The sequence below is a fragment of the Pangasianodon hypophthalmus genome, chromosome 17 (assembly GCF_027358585.1).
Source record: "Pangasianodon hypophthalmus isolate fPanHyp1 chromosome 17, fPanHyp1.pri, whole genome shotgun sequence".
NCBI lineage: Eukaryota > Metazoa > Chordata > Actinopteri > Siluriformes > Pangasiidae > Pangasianodon > Pangasianodon hypophthalmus.
This window is the reverse complement of record NC_069726.1, coordinates 16,634,898-16,653,458: the sequence shown is the minus strand read 5'-3', so window position 1 is coordinate 16,653,458 and position 18,561 is coordinate 16,634,898. Positions and strand designations below refer to the sequence as shown.

The 18,561-nt window shown below is 38.7% G+C and overlaps 1 protein-coding gene across 1 annotated transcript in view; it reads right to left on the bottom strand.

The window, feature by feature from the left end:
* tln1 (talin 1) overlaps nucleotides 1–18,561 on the bottom strand; it is a 73,608-nt gene that overhangs the window by 38,602 nt on the left and 16,445 nt on the right. The window contains 10 exon segments of the mRNA XM_053241079.1: nucleotides 111–266; nucleotides 410–514; nucleotides 981–1,041; nucleotides 1,268–1,395; nucleotides 2,254–2,396; nucleotides 2,682–2,834; nucleotides 3,017–3,146; nucleotides 4,444–4,541; nucleotides 5,890–6,052; nucleotides 13,450–13,520. Coding sequence (XP_053097054.1) covers nucleotides 111–266; nucleotides 410–514; nucleotides 981–1,041; nucleotides 1,268–1,395; nucleotides 2,254–2,396; nucleotides 2,682–2,834; nucleotides 3,017–3,146; nucleotides 4,444–4,541; nucleotides 5,890–6,019 — 1,104 coding nt within the window. The 5' untranslated portion in view covers nucleotides 6,020–6,052; nucleotides 13,450–13,520.

Genomic DNA, 18,561 nt, shown 5'->3' with positions numbered 1-18,561 from the left:
CACACAGAAATTATTGTGGGGAGGGGAGGGGGAATCACAGCAGGGTTAAAAAGTGAGTAAATTAAATCTATTTCACATCACACACACACCAGGACAAAGCCTGAACTTACTAGGGTGAAGCTTTTAGGGGAGGCAGCCCAGCGTTTGATATTGGTCAGGCTCCACTCCTGCATCACCTCCTTGGTCTTCTCATCCACCCTCATCACACTCTCCTTGGTGATGCCCAGCAGGCGAGGGACCAGCTTGTTTTTTCCTTTCATTTTTTCCTGCAGGGTGGAGACGCACACATCATTAACAGACAAACTATTTCTGGTGTTAATCACTGAACCCTTTGCGAGCATGTAACACTTTGGGTGTGGGCTGCTATCCACCATCTGACAGAGTTACATAATAAAAAGAATATTTTTACCTTTACTAAGAAGAAAGACACTCCATAGGTTTTGAGAGAGCGGGCCAGTTTGACGTAGCTGACTTTGGCCTCAATCTCAGTCATATTTTGGCAGTTCTTGTGTGCCTGATTGGCGGAAAGAAAACTCAGTCTAACATCCAACAGACTTCATTTCCATTTCAGTATCAATCAGAATGCCATTTTATATTAGCCAATACGAATGATGTCCTTGGAGAGGACCAGAAGATAAACACTAGCCATTTCAAATATTCCACAAGTATAGAGGTAACAGATTAATACACATTTATCAGTCTACTTATTTAAAGTACATATGTAGCCTCAGGCATTAACTACTTTCATTTTTTCTGAGACAGACACCATTAAAATAAATGTTTGGGGAACAAAAAAAAGTTGCTGCTGCAAATGTTTTAAATTTGACTAACTCTAGCTCATATGTTTTCAGTCTGTGCTTTCATCCCTAGCTGGAGCAGAGAGAGAAGAAGTACAGCCGCCTGTGCACACTGTTATGCTTGCCCCCACAATGACCTTAAACCAGAGACCTGCATCAACATGCTAACCTCGAGCCCCTTACCTGGAAAATCTTCTTCTCCCCTTTGTTCTTCACATACTCTTTAGGTAAAAACTCTTTTAAACTAGAGAAGTATGAAGAAATGAAGAGTTTTCATTTAATTGTCCAGCATAAATTTAAACATTTATTATTATGTGGTGAAAACAAATGGATGGTTCAGATTTAACTGAAAAGGATTTGGTCTGACTTTCAATACAAATATATGGAACAAAAACTAATCCTAACAAATTAACACTGAAAACACTGAAATGAGGCACAACGAGCAAAAAAAAAACAAAAAAACCACATACTCAAGGAATCCTGGTTTGTGTTTGGACTCGTTGTGGTCACCAAACTGGATCTGACACTGGTACCCAGCAAATTCGCAAGCTTTGTCAAAAGAGACAGGGTGGGATCCGTTCAGAATGTCATCTCGTGCCTGTGTAGAAAATAAACACTGTGTTAGTAAGCTTATAAATCTACTGCTAGGGATTAAAACCAGTGCACCCAGCGCATAATACAGAGACTACTACAGGCTATGTTATTATTATACACTATTACTATTGTAGCAGTCAAATAAATGAAATAACACAAATAAACAGATTAAACACACTGCCCTAATACAGTGGAACCAGCTGTACTGGTGATGAGCCTAAAATGCATTAAGGCATCACCTCAGTTGTGCCTGTAATAAATATAACTCAACCCATATTACTGTATTGATGGATATCAAAATAAAAAAATAGATAATGCAAACTTTTGTTGCCAAGTCACGTAAAAAGTTAATGTAAAGTGTGAGATGCCAGCATGCTTTATGTTCATGTTCCTCTGGTGACATTACTACACTGGTCTGTCAGCGGGCACTGTTGATCTGTTGTAAAGTTGTGTGTGTGTGTATATGTGTATATATATATATATGTGTATATATATATATATATATATATATATATATATATATATATATATATATATATATATATATACACACACACACACATAGAGAGAGAGAGAGAGAGAGTATGTATGTATACACATATACATACATACATACATACACACACATAGAGAGAGAGAGAGAGCAGAGTCAGTCAACATCACACATGTTCATAGCATTAAATGCATCAGTGATATCAGAAATTACGTCTAAATTCGCCCCTCCAGAACTTAGTCTCAGACAGTTAGTTCTATACCTCCGTCACCTCTTCAGTTACCTCTATTTCTCTATGAGAAAACCTTCTTTATTTTTATTTATTTATTTTTTTGAGAAAACCAAACTTTGGGATGTTGGGTTGCATACCTGTACATAGAGCAGGTTGAGCTGAACTGGGTCTCTGGAATCTACATTCTGGTCGGAGTAGAAGAACTTCCTCCTGAGGAGCAGCATCTCTGTCTCCTCTACCCCCTGCTCACGCAGCGTTCGCCCGTGGTCCAGCCAGTTCACTGCACACATAAAACAGCACAAGACTTTAAAATTAACATCACCTAATGCTTAAGGATCTGAAATAAGAGGTTCTGAGATAGTTCTTAACTACAATGAAATGTGCTGCTTATGTGACAACAAACCTGTACACATAGTGGCCGTTACATACAAAGAAAACAACAGCCTATTTTGAAGTGTTCACTGTTACATCCAATTTTACAATCTCAAATTTTCAAATCAGGTCATTTTGAAGCAATAAAAACTGTGGAGATTTAGGATCCCAGTGTGGTGACAATCTGACATACACTCATCGTCAGTGTGGAGCTTCTGCTTGAGTTTCTCCATCTTTTTGTCATCCCTCAGGAGGGTTTTGTCTCTCTTCAGCGTCCCTGTGGTTTCCTCCTTCTTCTCCTCACCAATATCCCGCACCAGAGAGTATTCATCATAGTTCGTAATGCCTGAGGAGCAAAGGTTTTCAAACATAATCAACATACTCCAGTCTGACAAAAACTGCACAATAGACTCAATCTTGAAAATTAACCTAAATACAAATCAAACAATAACAGATTCCACATTTAAATGTTGAGGTTAGTGGACACACTTTTTTTTTCTTTTTTTAAATGAATGCCACTCAGCTTACCTATTCTGGCACAGATGGTCATGAGCAAGTCAGTAACAATTTTGGAGTCATCCACCATGACTGTTTTCACCGTTCCATCCAACATGCGGATCTTGAGTGGCCTCTGTTTCTTCTTGTATTCGAGTGTGTCCTGCGCAAGCATAGACAAGAGACACTTTATACCAATTCCATCTGTCCTATGACCATAATTAATGCACTGGAGCTGTACTCGTAGACTAAAAATGTAAATTTAGGTCTAGCTAAAAGTGATACTTTGCTGTATGGACTTGTGATGTAGCTTTGAGCATGTGTGATTAAACAGTGCTTTATGAGTAGTGCTCATATCACCCTGCTGTGTTACTGACAGAACATGATGAAAATTATTTAAATCTCTACTAATACTAATATTAACTCTCAGGAACACTACTACTACTGATAATGTCATTTGAAATCACTGCTCAGGCTACAGCAGTGTCTCAGCTGTAATCCCATGGGAATAAAACTGACGCATGTCATTAAAAAAACAGCAATCATTTTACTGCAATAACTACCTACTGCTTAGCCACTTCTGAATTATTGCAGCTGATGTGCATTAATGATGCAACCATTGTTTACAGCAGTTTATGGCCAACATGGCATTTCATATCAGCAGCTTTTTTGTAACTGCTAAAAATTAACATGGGCTAATCTTTTCTGAGTGGATGTATTATAGCATGTTCTATTAAAGTGAAGAGACGATGGGCGTCTTAGGAAAGTGTCTGTGTGGCTAAAATCATTATTATCCAAATTAGAAACAAACTATACTACACTATTATTTTATAATAGTACACAGCCTTTTCTTTTATATTACAAACCTATATATGCAGACTTAGACCACAAAAAAAACCCCAAAAAATTATATTTAACATTAACAAATTAGCTAACCTACTTTCACTAATATAAAAGTAGATTATGTTTAGCTAATTGAAGAAGCCAAAAACTGTCATCATGGTTAAAAGACAAACTGGGCAGCCATAAGAATAGTAAATACTTTTACATATGCATCATATTAAGATGTGAAATTGGAACTTTGAAGATTTCAGCCACTTGCTGACTTGCAATGTTTTGCTTTCATGTAAAAGCTTGCCTGACCCTCTTCCATTGCCGCTTTGAGAGCCAATTGTGATAATAAACTCCATCTATCACTGCAGTGACAAAATATAATATGACAGTGAGCTGCTTCATAAAATGTGAAAGATAGATTAATGGGAATGAAATAATAGGTAGCCCCACGTGGAGTTTAAGTATGTACGTGCACGCTTACACACACACACACACACACACACACACACACGCAAAATCACTGACTGGTCTAATCATAATCCCCCTTCTCAGTAGTGTACTTCCTCGACACATGGGGAAACATGTGGTAGCAAGTAGACATTCCTGCCTCAGAATGACTGACTCACCCCATTTCTCAGCATGTAGTAGTCCAGGGCTTTTCCTGCTTCCAGCCAAATGCCTTTCTTTGGGTCCTCATCTGACAGGAACAGGCCATAGTCGTTGGCTGGAGGAGGAAAGAACAGTCAGAGCTTATTGTACTGATGTGTTTTGTGTACTGAGGGTATGACAGCTTTGGGTAATAAAAAGAGTCAGTCCACGTGTGTCAGTCCAGTTTTAATTAAGCCAGGATTATATTTATAGAAAATCCATTACAGATGAACAATAGCACTGAGGTGTTAAATGGGTGGTAAAATATGCATATCTCGTTCCCTTTTAATGTGTACAGACCAAAGTAACCACCAGAAATGACTCAAGGTGGTATTATGCAATCACTCCCTTAATGTTGCTCCCGTCTCAGTTTATGAATGTTCTTGATGTCCTTCAATCACAAAGGGCAGCTCTTTCCAACCTCATTTGGCATCAGAATTCAGCTTTTTTTTTTTTTTTTTTTTTTTTTTTACCCCTCAGGGACTATATAGTGTCTCTCTACAGTCTGCTATTTAAGATGTTGAACATTCCATATTAGTTGTTGACGTTGGCCGAAAACAGGCACTCAAAGTGGAAAATTACTCACAGGTTTGGACAAGAATGACAAGAACCGCATCCAGAGGGAAGTTATTATGTAAGACTGGAGAGCCAGCCACACCCTGATTGGAGAGCAAAAAGCAGCTTTGTTAGAAACTCTGAAGTTGCATTTTATATTCAGGGATATTTTTAGGTTTTGGCAGAGTGTTCATTCATCTTTCCTGTGGGAGGGGCTTTTGTGGAGACTGGTGGAAGAAGGGTGGAAACAAGGCTTGTTCCTTAAGAATAACCGAGATCACTGGATCAGAGGTTCCCCGAATACTTTAGCTCAAGAGCACTGACCTGAGGTCTTGCTTTAAATACAACTAAGACAAATATACCAGAGCTAACCTGAATTTAGCACTGTTGTTCTGAGCAATCTGATAAATCAAACTCCCGATATCCAGAGTCATGACCCTGGATCAGAACTTGGGCATGAAAGATAATAAATAGACGAGAACTTAACCGTGGCTGTCACACTTACAACAATAATAGCGATGCACTACAATGCAACTTGACTGATCAAATTAGATTACAAGAGCGATAAAAGGAGTGTATTTATTTAAAGATTTAGAGAATCATTGGAATGGAAAGATAAGCTATTGCGCTTTTTCAGCAGGAGGTCCATTGCACAGCCCAGGGAACATTAAAAGATCAGATTGTGAAATATCAGTATAAAATAAAGGTAAGTTTATTACTGGCAAGCTAATTCCACTTCAGGACTAAAGCTGACACAAGACAAGCTCACAGTTGCACAATATACACATTTCTGTATATTTTAGACATTTGCTGTTTGGGCTTTAAATTTGCGTTTTGCTACAGGAGGTGATGAGTTAGGAGATACTCACGCTGGCCGAGCTGCGCTTCAGGAACTCTCTCTCGGATGATGCGACAGGCGTCGTACACCATGGTGGAGGGCTCAAACTGCATTGTTTTAACCACATTTCCCACCCCGATCTTTAGCGATAGCGCCACCATGACTGCGCTTGTGTGTCAGTGTCACTGGTACACCTGCAAAATAAAAAGACACAAATGTTTACAGCAAGAGACAGCACTTTTCCCCTGGACAATATAGCACGGCTTCGATCGTCAAATTACCCATGATCCTATGTTCTGGTGCTTATTTATTTAATATCATCCTTGTAATGTGTCTGGGAGGAACTGCTTAACTCTTGCACTAAAATCTTTAGTAGTACACAAATTTATCAAGTGAGATATGCCTAATATCATTTTTCAATATCTTTTTTCTATTTTAATGTCTGTGTAGTATTTTACTATTTTTGCTATCACTAGTCAACCTCTCAATAACTCCTTCAACGTTGGGGAACTGACCCCATTGCTTCAACCAGCACATGGATAGTCCTATGTTCAGATTCATTACTGAAAAATTTGTTTGTCACACCATGTGCGATATATATACACAGTACTGTGCAAAAGTCTTAAGAACATGCAAAGAAATGCTGTAGAGCAAAGATGCCTTCAAAAATAATGACATTAAAAGTTTCTACATTTAAAAAAACACTATAAAGAGCAGTAAACAGTAATAAATGAAAAATTTAATTTTTGGTGTGATGATCCTTCGCTTTAAAAAAAATATAGTAGTCTCAGGTACAATTTGTGCAGTTTTATAAGGAAATTAGCTGTTTTTTGTCTGAAAAGTGGTCTCTTATGTAATATACTGCTTTCTTTACTTACATACAAACATTTTTCTGTAACATTTAATTTTGTGCTGGAAAACTTTTGTCCCTTGAGAGATTTAAAGAGATGCCCATATATGTTATATACCTGCTATGACAACATTCACCCATGATCTACCAAAAATGTTGTTGCATTTGTCTGAATTTGATAATGATTAAAACATCTATGTCATTGTTCCCTTAATCACAGAAATGCATCTGCCCCACCCAGTGGAAATGGCGCATGGGTCTCGCCTAAACGATGTTTACTTCCCCTTCAGAACTGGGATTTTAAAATAAGACTTGGCTTCCCTGTTTTGAATAGCAAAGAAGAAGACAGTATTACACAAAGCAGGACATTTAAGAGTTAAAACAGGTCAGCAAAAATTTCCCTACTGGACAGACCAGCGAACTAAAAAACTCTGCTAAGAAGAACTTAGAAATTCTACAATAAACTCCTGATCATTTACAAGAACCGAAGATAGAGAGCTCAAGGCTTTCACAATTTTAAGACTCTTCTGCTTCTCTAAAATGATATTAAACATCAGCATGCTGGATCTTGTAGAGGGTTGCTGCTGTGTCCACTTGTGTGCTTGGAGTCTCTTGTACTGATCATGTTTCAAGCATTGATCATTTTACCGTGCATGTAAGTAAGTGAAATGAGTTGCAATTGTTGATGTGGAATTGCAACAAGCTCAAATATTTAATAATGAAAAACAGTCTTCATGAACAAAAATAACAGAGCGTTATGGCTCGTCTAAAACAATATGAAGATGTGGGTGAGTTTATTGCCGTGGAATCAAGGAAAAGTGATATATCCAAACCAAAAAACAAAGCTATCCAGTGACTATCCAATTTGTACCCAGTGGTGTAATTGTAAATGGTTATTTACAAGAGCTTCAAATTGTGGCACACTCAAGATCAGAGATCCTAAAATCCTCCTCATGTCTGTACTTCTGCAGGCTGCTGAGAGAACATCCAGAATGGACACCTCATCCCTAAAAAAGTGCAGGATCAGGATTGCCAAAGAATACAGGCAAATATAGGCAATGACAATGAAAGCAAAAGCGCTGCCAAAACCAACAGTGGATCTGAAATCTCGTAACCACTTGTTGAATTTAAACTTCAACAAGTTAGGTGGAGCGCTCAGACATGCAATTTGCATCTAACCGAAGCCTATGTAAAGTACAACAAGCATGTGGCTTGCAGTGAAACATGGCGCAGCCAAATTTAGTCATACATAATGCAGATAACTCAAAGGAATTTTAGCTATGCTTTATGCTTTCTCGCTGCTTTGTGGAAGTGCAGTTGCAGACACGGCTCTGCTTTTAACACCAACTACCAAAAGAGGAAGAGCTCAGACAGAGCACCAACACAGGAACCATTTTGAGTCCGAAAGTGAGAAAGGCAAACCACAGACTTACAGTAATAACCTTTGTTCTTAAGCCCTTGTGAAATAAACATTCTGCATTTGGGTTGCTTCTCAGGCCATGAGTTCAAACAGCATTTAGGTTTTTGAAGGCTGAGGTTAACCCGAATGCTTAACACTTTTCAACTCAATGAAATTCAAACACAATGAACATTTCACAATTTGGCACAAATTCTAACAAAAGTCCAGGGAAGTGCTCGCCAACTGCTGCTATTGTTTCATGGTGCACTTGAGAGCAGCAGCGTGCTGGGTTTCCAAAGTTAGTGATGCCACAGGAATCTCATCATCCTCTAAAGCTCTCTCTTCACAGCTATTTCTCTTGACTGTCAGCACAGGTTCTATGGAGGGGTCTGCGTGCATTCCGGCTGCCCATCCCAGCAATACTGTCCCTAAATTTAGGGAATGGGATGAGAGGGTAGACTTCATAGCAGACTCATGACAGGATTTTCACAGCTGCAGCCAGCTCACAGGGGGGAAGGGGATGGTTCACCCTCAACATGTCAAGTGCTTGCTAAGACAACAGTGACACATACTGCACCACAAATGTAACATTTGTATTTTTTTTTTCTTCAGCATACAGGTCCACTTCCTGGTTTTGAAATGAAACAGACAGCAGGTTTCTAGACCAGGTGAACAATCAGTTTAGCAGTTTAGTGTCTAACAACAAGTAAAAATGGACGACGAGTCAAAACACGCAAGTCCTTTCCCCTTAAAGCCCTCGTGTTAGTTTCCAATTAGGTTATGTTGATCTTGTGGGCTTACAACATGAATGTACAAACTCTTTGCCAGAATTTTTTCCCCCTTGTAAAAGCTCTACCCTCCCTGTTCACTAGCCTTATCTCTCCCATACATTCTTTATGACCTCTATGTGTTCCTGCGTAAAGTGAAACAAGTGGTGCTAGTCGTGTCTGTCTAGTACTGTACTTTAGTTTTTGTCAGCACCTGATTCTTAAAAACATCATCGGAACGTCTGTACATGTTGGGGTGAGGTCATTCGTGTATAGTTCTGCTTGAGTGGAGTAGCAGCTGCGAGTGCTGGAGGCCAATCGAGCGTGATCATTAGATCACCTTTGGACATTTCTGTCAATTCAGCTGGTTTTGAGCCAATTATCCATTTTTCTTTCTTTTTTCATTCTAGATTATTTTGAAAGTGCAGTGTGTAAATATGAACTATCTGCATGCTGCTTTACTGTATAATTTATAAATTTACATAGATATATACAAATATACATAGAAAAAAATCTACATATTACAGTAATCAGATTGGAAAAGTTGAATCTAGGGATGTTCCTTCTGCCTAATTTTATTACTTGAATATCCCTAAGTGTTAATAAACAAATACTCAAGTTATTATTACCCAAATTATAATAATGTGATGGTCAGTATATATCTTTGCACATTAGATTATAGCTGCATTGGACATTACTGGAAATGTACTGTATCTCTGCAAACTTCATACATGGTCACCTGCTTTCTCCACATGAAAGCGATAAATGCTGGCTCCCAATACACGCCTCTGACTTGTGCACTGCTCTCTGAATCAAAATACTGCCAGGCACTGCTTGTCTTTTCCATATTTTCTTACTGACTTCATGTGGATGTAGGGCATAACAAATACCTGAATAGTGAATATTGATGCATTTTTATCCAAAGTGAGATAACAGCATGGGTTAGTGAATAACATGGGATAAAATCCTGCCCAAAGTAATCATGTAGTAACAAAAACCAAAGCAGTTAAAACATACTGATTTAATGTACAATATAAGATCACAATACCGGGAAAAAGTTTAGACAGTTTTACCCGTGTAAAATTTAACATCAGTATATGCTTACAAACAAATATGGGCTATCGTTCAACCTTGAGTAAAACGGCACAAAACACAGAGTTCGTCAGTCTGCAACTTTCAGTTATGAAAAAGCGTAACGGCATTACCCCATCTAAGCACACGCTAACAACTTGATCTATTCAAAGAGTCAGGAAACCTAGAGGCTTGTTGCAGCTCGTGCTTACAGGAACCCTGTAATCACACACACACATCAGCAGCACAGAGTCATAAAAACGTCACAAGACAAGACAGAAAACAAACCATCCTAAGATATGAGAATGCACATGGCTACCATTTGTAAGGGTCTCTCTATGAAGAGAGATTTTACGGCTCTTTTTGAAATACAAGCAGTAACTCTGGGTGTGGATTTTTGACCGAAGATAAACTGTTCATTATTTGTCACCAAAACTACCATCTTCCAGAGTTAACAATTTTTTCAACAATGCTATACACAAAATAAATAATATGTTGCAACAATAGCTGTATATTAGAGATTTTAGGTGTACTGCTGAAAAAAGTGTTCTAATGTGGATGAAAAGACACAGACTTGATTCCAGACCGGGCATCTGTTTCTAAAGGTGGGCAGTAAAGGAAATGAAAAAACGAACAAGGAGCTCTATTAATGGAGATCTCAGAATAGATCGGACTGAGACAACAGCAGTGTGTGTGTGAGTGTGTGTGTGTCTGTGTGTGTTGAAACAGGCCATTGTTGAGGCGTTTAAAGCGGAGATTTATAAAGCATCTGAGTGATTAACTGTGTGTTCTGACAACAAAAGCAGGCTGTACAATGGCACTGAGTGTTACTACACAGTCAGTGAATGAGAGACTCTGCCCAACACTTTGTATACTAGCTTAGACATTTCAATGGCAGGTTTAAGTCTTTCTGATCTCTCTTTATACAATGAAGCAGATTCTTAAGCTTACCACAGGATCGATTTTTACACCATTGGCTAAGCTATCCTTCAAGAAATTGCTTGGGCAAGAGCCAAGATGTGTCAATAAAAGTACAATATTTAAAGAAACCGATATCCACCAAAAACACTGGAACAACATGCAATTGCTGATCAAGCCAGGATATGAATAATTTGGCACTGTGCTGGCGGGAAGGCATCCACTGCTGGGTCAGTGACCGAAGTCTTGCACAATTGAGAAACTATCCACTCTAAGAAAACTCCTACTTTGAAAAGCACAAAACAGCAAATGATGACAAGATTAAGAATAATACCCATGTTTCCACTCAGTTCCTCCTCTGAGTCTTACACAAGCAGTTGTTAATATTAGAAAACCAACACTATACCGGACCTTGAGACTGATAGTTCCACATTCATACTGATGAGCAGCAGAAAAAGTCTGCTGCATTTCCTGACTGTGAGGTGTGAGAAACTTTGCAATGTGCAATACAAGCTGAGGCAGAGCATAAGTGGAGACATTTGGTATCGAAGTGAATTAAGGTCAGTTATACCACAGCGCTGTTGAATTCTCGATTCTGATTGGTCAGGAGGTGTTAGTTTATTTTGTACAGCAGTAGCTCTGACAATAATACTGGCTGTTATTTAAATCACATGTATGTATTAATGTACTCGTAATATGATACAATTTCTATAGTAACATCTAATTCACAGGTACTTGTATGGCAAAAGTAATCTAATCCGCATAATCTAAGCCTAATAAACAGATTAAAATGTTATTTAACAAAGAAAAACACTTATGGAACATTTATGGAACGAGTCTCCAGTGTCAGCACTTTGTAACACTAAGTTTTCGGCCACGGGAAAGTATTCGGGACAGAGGGATTTGGGTTATCTGGTTTCTCACTAACATGACAAATTGTGTTTATTTTGTTGTATTAACTGCAAACATCCTCAAAAGAAGGGGGTGACTGTTTATGGCTGTAATAATGTAAGTGATAACAGGAACTAACTGGTTTCATGGACGTTCCACAATGTTAAACATAACTAAAAAGTGAACAGGTCATCAATGAACAAAAACGGAATCGCTGACAAATTGCTGTGGTATAAGAGGAATAAAACACAGTGGGTCCTCCAGTTATTGGAAAATAAACAACTTCAGGGTGGTAACAATAAGCCAAGCCATGTCAAGCCACATTCCCATGACCCCGTTGTTGATTACTGTCCTATAACAGCACACCCTTGTCATTTTTTTCCATTTCTTACTAAACCACTCATTTTAAACAGTATTATTCTGTTCTGAATCCGTCACACTAAACAAAATAAGATCAAGATCACTCCTTGGAGACTATTTTGTAATTGTGTGAACATTAATTTAAAGTCTGCGGAGTATCAATTGGTTATGTTTCTGCAGGTGTGAGGAACTTTGATTCTGTATGGTCTGAGGCCCCATACATAATACGGCCCTGAGGAGCTCTTCGACGGCAACGAGCCGTTTCTCAGAACACATTAGTGCTATTTATGTGACTGAGTCCGACAGTAAAAAAAAAAAAGTGAGCTGCTCATACTGGCAGAATGGCATGTAGTGAGGCGAAGTAAGGTGGTTCAAATGTGGACTGAGACACAGGAGATGGCTCAGTGTGAAGTCACCGGCTCAAAGGGCAAAAAAAACTCCACTCTGCATGGATACAAAGGCAAAAAAAATAACGTCGGCAGAGTAGGCCTCGTTAACGTTCATCTTCAAAAACACACAAGGTTTAAAAGGCATGGTAACTGTGGTGTTAAGTAGCAGCCTCAGGGAACATTTTCCTGACACAGCTGTTTGCTAGCAGGCGCTAAACAAGCGTCTGACAGCATCAAGTTTACACCTTCAAAAGAGCACACAAATAACAATCTGAGATGCGAAATATAACAGACTTTGCACTTGGTAATCATGAGAATCATCTATTTAACACTTTTAGTTCACAGATTAGAGAGAAACTTCCCAAATTTAAATTTAGCGTAAAGTTAATATCATCTAGACTCATCTAGATTCATCTAGATTCATCTAAGTCACCTAGACTCAAAGACAAGATTACTTTAGCTAAGTTAGTAGTCAAGTTGTTTCACAGGTATATTTTATATATTTTTGCTGACATCAGGTCACTATGCCAGGAGGCTGAGAATACCTTCTCCAAACATACTAATGTTCCACATATACACAAATAGCATCTCACCAAAGTTGTTAGTGTTGAATAAAGTGGTCCCATACGGTGCCACAAGAAACAATTCTTTTCTTTTAAAAGGAAACACACTGGTCTAAACTAAACAAAAAATGCAACTCAGAAACATTCCTCACAACTTGGATGATGAGCCAAGGAATTCAAATATCAAATACTGATTATTAAAAATTATGACATGATTAGTTATTTTATTTATAGTTTATCAATTAAACTGTTAACATACCTAATTACTAAAACATATTCTTAATGTCTATAAAGGATTATTATACATACTGTTAACTAACCAGGCTAAGGGAGTGCTTCAAACAAAGATAACCCATAACCCACAACCCGGAAGATAAGTTTACCTGATGGAATCTTCTGGAAATGGGAGAAGGCCTCCCACAGGGATGTGGCAGTTTGGGGTCTTCTGCTGGTTCTGTGAAGGCAAAAAAGGAGCAAATTAACATCTCTCACACCAATCATCTTTATCCCCAGGCTTTTTAAATTCCTCAGACGTCTTTAATCTGTTCAAACACTATCACGCTTTAATGCACTGATGTGTGCATAAAAACTGCTGAAGGATGTATCATCTGATGAAACAGGTAAAGACACAAAGCTCACTCATAAACAAGGCCAATTTTGTTTCACTGGCAGAAAACAAAGACTAAAAGATTACCAGTAAATGGCTGGCGGTCAGTAACAGAGACCTGGCACCTTAAGAGAGATCAACAACAGTTTGGAGAAGCATTTGGATCCTTTACCAGGTCACAATTATCTTACAGGCAGCCGTCAATCAGACACTGGCAGACTTGTCCATGATTCTCATTTCTCAAATGGTTAGCAATCACTCGTGTACTTCTAGACATGTTTGACTACCTCGGTTAAGCAAAACTGCAATTTGCCACAAAAATGCTGCACATGTGTGGTTTTGTAGAGAGTGGGCTGTTCATTATTTATGCTTTTCACACGGAGTGTCATGTGAGCATCATGAGAACGGGTGCACGGTTCCTGTGATAAAAAAAATAATATATATATATATATATATATATATATATATATATATATATATATATATATATGTAAAGCATATAAAGTGAGCAGCCACGCTGACTGTAATTACATCATTTTGACCTTGTGTCTCCTCACTCAAATGCCACACTGGGTTATGGCACAGCTTCTGTTGTTAGTTCATATACTTTCATTGTAAATTACAGCAAAATTAAGATGAAATCTAAAATTGTAACTTGCTTGACTTAAAGTCACAAAGGTCTTTCAGTAGACTATTACAGTCCAATATTTTATAAATACTGCACATCCTTACAGTACAAAATAAGAGTCCATGATCAATTCTATACACACTAGGAATACTTTATTCGAAATGAACAGATATTTTGTTCAAACTGATACAAATACGGAAAGAAAGCTTGCAGAAAAGGTTTGGTTGAAAGGTCTCACTCAGGGGGTGAGATCACGTGGGACGCAGCATAAAAAGCTTTCATGTGGGCGTGAGCGACAAACAAAGTACACATTCAATAACATGAACGCACAGTGGTCCTGAGTAGAACCATCTAAATTCAGCTACGGGCAGCACTAATTTTGTTTGTCTTCTGCACACCTGTAGTTCAGACTAATGAAGAACTAGAGTATTGAAGAACTGTCACTGTAAAGAGCAGAATGGCAATGCTGGCACTTCCACCTCTGGGTAGGAAAAAAACCTTTCTGGTTTAGGCCACGCCCACTTCAGATTTATACTTGAATACAAATACAGATATGGTCATATACAGACCACTAAGCAGATACAGATAGTGGCACTGCGTTACACCCCTAATATACATATATAAAGTTTCAGGTTATTATAAAGTAGGAACTGTACTAGATATTAGACTCACTGACTGACTTTACTGAGAAGCTGTCAAATATTTGAGTAGCTACATCTACATGAATTTCCTCTGCATCTCACACTCTTCTAAGAGAAAAGTAGTGAGATAAGAAGGCTGTGTAAGAGCTCTGCCCCTTCACTGCAAATGACATGCATTTCTGGCTACCTTTAAAAAAAAAAAGTGCTGCCATTTCCACCCTTCCTCTTTCAGTTTACATGATCCCATGAACCCGCCAAGTCTCGAGCCCCGCCGTCAGCTAACAGAACTGCTTCTCAGTCCACGACCAATATGAGCACAAGTATTTTTATTTGTGAACTTTCCACTCATTTTCATCGTAAAAGCATGTGGGCTTAAATAGATTTTTTTGCTATTTTAGTTGAGGATAAGCTGACTTGAGGCATCAGAGTTGAAGCGAGTCATGCCGTGTGGAATGTTGCACAGCAGAAGCAACTCCTGCTCTGCCTCAGCGTAGCGTGATGTCATTTCCTGTTTGAAAAGCACTTCAATGCCATAAAAGGGAATTTTAGCTATCTGCAGGCGGAGAGGGAGCACGCGCCACTAACACACACGCGTGCGCACGCACACTCACACACGCACACACAGAGCCCTGGTTCTCCCACAGCTGGGAGTCCGGCATCCTGTGCAATTACGAGCTGGTGCTGAGGAAGACAGCTTTGTTTAGCTTATAGAAAAGGAGGGAGTACAAATTTAAAACAAACTGCTGCATGTGAAAAAAGAAGGCTGCCCTTTGTAAAAATCACACAATCTCATTAACATGGGGGACGTAAAATGCTCCTAAAACTATGTCCTAATCACTACTGACTAAAACAACTATATGTAATTTGATTAGTTTTAACCAACAATCACTTCACTCTGTAGCTTCAATCTATAACGATTTGAAGCACAAGTCTTCACCCTATTAACTGTTTATCACAGCCTGCCATATTTACTCCATATTTACTTATTTGTATATAGATAATCCTAAATAAAGTCAGCCCGCTCCTTACAGTGACCTTAAACAGACGAACTCCATCCTGGCAGAAAGGAAGAGAGGCGGGAGTCCTGAGTAGAGCAACGATTACAGACATTCTTGCAAGAGCAACCAAGAGGAGGCCCTGCAGAAACAAACAATGCGGATACACAAGAGAAATCTCAATAGTAGTCAGGGATTAGAAATATTACAGGGAACAAAAAAATGAAAACAGAGCAAACTTTTTCAGTCTGCATAATCAAAAACATGAACAAATTCAGTCTAAATTGACCCAGAATGAAAATTGTATTTAAAAAAAAAGTGCTTAATTGGCTAATTTTAGTTAATTATATGAAGTTATTTTTCTGATCTAGTGTGACTTCAAGAAAGTGTATCCTAAAACCGAAACATTTTACCACTAGGCCTAAATTCCTGTCCAGAACTTGTCACTTCCTGCATGCCTGGCTACAGGAAGATATGACGTTAGATAGTCGCTAACACTGGGTTTTCGAAGATGATGTATTTTTATTATGATGCTGCAAGCAGCACAGCAGAGACAGTAAAGTAGAAAGATGTTAAAAATAACTACATGTATCTGGTTAAACGCAGTGTTCGGTTTCATTTATACCCAAGGCTTCCCATAAGCAGATTAGGCTATCATATGTAGAGAATAGTATTAACCATTCTTTTGTTTCCTTCCTGCCTGCACATGCTCAGGCCCATGTTTTGGTGTCTAGATAACGTGATGTAACAAGTTGAATGCATTAATACAGACACAGATGAGTATAGAAAATTCAGTGTATTGGACAACTCATTCACACTCATTATTCATGAACAGTGTTTGAGGCAATAAGTGCATTATGGGATGCAACCAATGATTATTTTGTTAATCAATTAAGCTGTTGAATAATTTTTCAATTAATCAAGTCGTTGTATTCTTCAAAAAATCTATTAAATACAAAATATTTAAAAACTATATCTTTGCAGGATTTTAATCAACAGTACTAAAGAAATATGTTTCTTAACTAGGCTTAATTAAACAGTTCACTAACTACAACACAACATTACTACAATTTATCAGATAGCCTGGTCACAGCATGAGAACATTATCAAATCAACCAAATGAGACACTCAAACTAACGAAAAGTGAAGGTGCTGCACATCTTTTTTGCTCATCACTTTTTTTATCAGTACACTTTTTGCAACTGAGTCTCTTATCTGGATTTCAAGCCCTGATTTGTTCAGGACAAATTCAGTATAAAGGCAAAATAAATCTCCAATGCAGGATAGGGCACTGTAAAGACTTTCCATACTGTACAGAAGATTGCACTGTTTTCTCTGTGTTCCACCATTTCAATCAAAAGCATTTTTATGAAGAGACGTAGCGTGTGCCACAGCGTGCTTCATAACACAGTTCAGTTTCGCTGCCAGCTATTTTTTTTATCAATTTGTTTCATTTAGCTGTTGCAGCCCTAGTTCGCCCCCTCGACTAAAAGGCAAGAAGTCATTGATCAGGGATTGGCTATGAGCTGTGTCGGTTTCTCTTCACATGGCAGATAAAAGACATTATTTGAGTCTGACTAAAGTTTTTACTCAGTATGTTTAACAGGCGGCTGCATGTTTCAGCCTGGTTGTCTGGTTTCGTTAGTGTTTCCCAACACCTGCATGCTCCCTGTAGAAGGAGATGAGTGTAGTGCAGCATGCGATGGGACTGGCTATTACTGCTATTCTTACTGTTTCCCTGATGCACTGGCAATGTTGCTTTACATGCTGCATGATCATGTAAATGACGCTTTAAGCTGAACCTAGCAGACATCCATTTCCCCAACCACCTGAAATCTTGTGATGCATTTGACACCCCAGAACTGGAAAGTCAGAACTCTGAATTTTGTTATTTTCGACCTCTGTGTGTACAAGCTACAAAGTGGGAAACCATGGATGCCTGCCTCCATGATGAACTTTTGTTAGTAAGAAGCTAGCCAGCTAACTGCGATGAGTGATATATATTTTCCTCCTCATTTGCTTGTTAATTATGTATGTATGCTGATCGATCTAAAGCAAATACTTCTATGTACAGCATAACTCGTTTATCGGTAAGTTAATGCTGTGAGCAGCCATGTTGATTTGATGTCACTTGCTGAACCTGGAGTTGAGGAGACCATCTCGAGTTGAGGGGGCATTAGTCAGAGGTCGGAAATTGTGAGTTATGACCTTTAGTAGAACGCAGCATTACAGATGACACCAAGCTGTCAGCAAACATTTACACACACAGACACAGACACACACACACAGGTTATAAAATAAAGCACATCAGCTTCAGGTATGCAGGAAAAGTTGCAGGCACTATCATGGGAGCTCGAGGCCTTGTTTATGGTTTAATTTTGGAGAGCTGGAATCACAGAGGACCTGAGAATACAGCAGAGAAACATGAGAGCAGGCTCACTAGCTCAGTAACAGATCCTCATTGGCGCCGGTGTGTGTGTGTGTGTGTGTGGGGAGAGAAGCCAGGAATGGGATCCACACAGCAGGAAAGCTTCTAATTAAATAAAAGGTATCCACCAGAACCTGTTAACACATCAGACTTACTTTATCTTTCTTTTATTACTCCCTGCATTGTACGCCAGCGT